The 3208-nt window shown below is 43.3% G+C and overlaps 1 protein-coding gene across 1 annotated transcript; it reads right to left on the bottom strand.

The window, feature by feature from the left end:
* Positions 1–358: 358 nt before the first annotated feature.
* LOC123172517 (histidine-containing phosphotransfer protein 2-like) lies at positions 359–2734 on the bottom strand. The gene is made up of 5 exons (XM_044589474.1): positions 2541–2734; positions 2315–2436; positions 2137–2205; positions 832–903; positions 359–482 (listed from the first exon to the last, which is right to left on the bottom strand). The coding sequence occupies exons 1-5, from the start codon at positions 2598–2600 to the stop codon at positions 374–376; spliced, it is 432 nt and encodes a 143-aa protein (XP_044445409.1). The 5' UTR covers positions 2601–2734; the 3' UTR covers positions 359–373.
* Between the last annotated feature and the right edge of the window lie 474 nt (positions 2735–3208).

Consider the following 3208-nt stretch of genomic DNA (forward strand, 5'->3'; position numbering starts at 1 on the left):
TGCTCCAGCTGCATCAAAAGAATAATAGGTTAATGAGTACGACCGGTCTACAACGCATTGTGGTGCTCAAGTCACATGGTTTCACAAATTAGTTACAAGTTGGTCCACATCTTACTCCTTTATACTTGTTAAGTTATGATGGGAAACAGAGAAATTCCACTTTGTAGGGCTACCCCATACATCTACTAAAAGAGACGACAAAATTAAGGCATGATAATTTCAAACACCTCGACTTATTAAGTGTTTTAGAAAACCCAAAAGTATATTTAGATAAATTTTAACACCGAACAAGAATAAGATTCAGGTTATTCATTTTGATCCTAAACGATATATGAGCAATCTCTGGATTATCATACTAGTGAGAAATCGGAAGTCAAAAGCCAACATAGCTAGGCACATAAGGTGCTACCTGAATCATTGTTTGTAGTTTGTTGCGCACATCATAAAACTCATTCCTAACAAGGTCCAATGCCATGAGGCACCTGGAATAATGCAAACATACACATTATCAAATTTTGGAGAGATCAAGCGAACTGAACAGAAACGGTTCAGAAATTTTGATCCTATATTCGAAAAATAAAAGCTTTTACCATCTCAGTTGTGCTAGAAATAGAAGTCAAGCCCACAAGTTACAAAAGGATCATCAAACATTAGCACATTCAGATAATGAACCAAATTGTACCAATCATGTGATTGCAGATCAAGTGAAAAGAATACTAGGTTGGTTTGAGCTAAATATTCAACTCACAGGTTTATATGCAAAATGTGAAAAATACATAGAGTGGAGAATAATTACTGTGCAACAAATATAATAAGACACTGAGTACTAACCCTTCTTTACTTTCTGCCTCATAAGACTGACGAAAGTGGGTGCAGGAGAGATTCACTTTCTTAGCACCAACACTGAAAACATACCAAGAAGCACCAATCAGGGAACTAGAAATTTCTCAAACTTATTAAATGCTGCAGCACGTTGATACACATAAGCATACTTCCGATGTCACAATAGTATCCACAAGGTGTCATTTCTTATCATGGTTGTCAACACAATAGATTGTTCGATAAACTAGAAAAAAATGGGTTGATGTGCAATAGCAGATTAGTAGTATTGGAAATATTTACAAACCAACAAATTTTTTCTTGCAGAGTCATAACGTTGGCACGCACGAAAGACAACTAAAGTTGGACCTTTTAGTTATGGCTATACGACAGTGCAAATGACACAAGTCACATGCTCATGACGTATACACCCTGCGCCGACACGTCCAGAAGCCAGAAAATGAACAATGGCATCATATAGAATAGCATATAATCAATACTAGAAATGCTTGCGGAACGACAAATTTCTCATTCCTAACCTAGAATAATGCCATTGGTTGAAATGCAGATTCAACAATACTAAATTTGTTTGCAAAACGGCAAAGTTTTCTTGGCTGAGCTATAACATTTCCATTGGCATGAATACAGACAACTCTGTTATGCAAAACACAACTAAATTCAGCCCTTCTACATATGGTTATAAGACAGCCACACACGACACGATCCGTGTCTGCGCCATCACATCTAAACAGAAAAAAAAACATTGATGTCGTGGACTAACCAAAAAACCCACGGTCGGCATCACGTACATTAATACCCGAAAAATTCGCAAAACGATAGTTTTTTCCTTGCCGAGCTAGAGCATTGACACTGGCAGTAATACCGGCAATTCTGTTACAGAAAACACAACTAAACCCAACTCTTCCAAATATGGTTACACAACAGGCGCAAACAACATGAATAACATGCCCAATGTACCGGCACACCTGAAGAGAAGCAACATCGATACCGCTGACATTCGAGAAAAACCGCGATCGTTGTCACCGCTGAATATATATCATATCATTAATATAATATATACTAGAAACGTTCGCAAGACGACGGACTTATCCTCGCCGACCCATAACATTGCCGTTCGCATGGGTACCGGCACTTCCGTTGCACGGAACACAACTAAATTCGGCTCTTCTACTTACGACTATATACGACAACGCAAACGACACAAAAACTGCATGCCGATGACAAACACATCTGAATTGCACGGCGTCGAGAGTTAAAAATGGGCCGGGGAAATAAATGGTTTATCATGGTCATCACCTGCCGCTGCACCCCTTTAGCTGATGCACCAGTGCGCCCACCCTGCTGAAGTTCACCACGGGCTGGTTCCTGCGAATCACAAGTTAAGCAGAGAGAGCAGATGAAATCAATACCACCCAACACGAGATAACAAGAGCTAGCAGAGGGGGAGGGAGGGCGTAGGGGCGGCGGTACGGACAGCAGGTGGGCGACTTCGTTGAGGATGTTGTCGGCGTCGTGGATGAAGAGGTTGACGACCTCGGCGAGGAAGCCCTCCTGCTCCACCGACCGCAGGTGTTGGAAAGCCTCGTCCACAATACCCTAGATGATCACACAAGAGGAAAGATCAGGCAATCCGGCCCAGTGATTCCAGATCACAAGCAAGCACACGGCGATTAGATGGGATGTAAGGGAAGGGGACTCACCGTGGTGAACATGGAGTCGACGAGGGCGTTGAGCTGAGCCCTGAGCGCGCCGGCCGCCATGGCAAGGAGGTCCGGGAGTCCGGCGGTGCAAGAGGGCGTGAGCGGAGGGGGGCGATCCGGGGGTAGGGCCGGCGGAGTGGACGAGGAGAGGGGAGAGAAGTGCAGGTTATATAGCGGACTCACGAGTCCATTTCTCTCACGCGGAGGCGTTTTGGCAGCCATTAACGAGCTTCGCGACGGCCTGCGTGCATGCATGCATGCATGCAGCTACTGCTAGTGCTGGATGGATTGATACCGCGTGCATTCATGAGCTAGCTGTTGCACGCTCTCTACAGCGAAGCACCAGTACACGTACAGTTGTCGTTTCCAAAACAGCAATGGTATTCTGCCGCTAAAAAAAGGAAAACAGCAATGGTATTCTTATTACATAGTATCACTTTTATAGAAAATCTTGAGTACTACTTATTGCAGTTTGATGATGATGGTTATTCCCACGTTCTGGCTTTGGTTTAGGCCCTGAATAAACGGATGGAGGGAGTAGAGCAGGTGGTTATTCTACCTCACACATTTCGAAAAGTATTTTTTTTGTTAAAACTTGTACTACTCCCTCCGTCACAGTTTAGAAGGCACAGTTAAATTTGCGTGTGTTTTCACAATAGACAAGGTTT

Source organism: Triticum aestivum, unplaced genomic scaffold, assembly GCF_018294505.1.
Source record: "Triticum aestivum cultivar Chinese Spring unplaced genomic scaffold, IWGSC CS RefSeq v2.1 scaffold96336, whole genome shotgun sequence".
NCBI lineage: Eukaryota > Viridiplantae > Streptophyta > Magnoliopsida > Poales > Poaceae > Triticum > Triticum aestivum.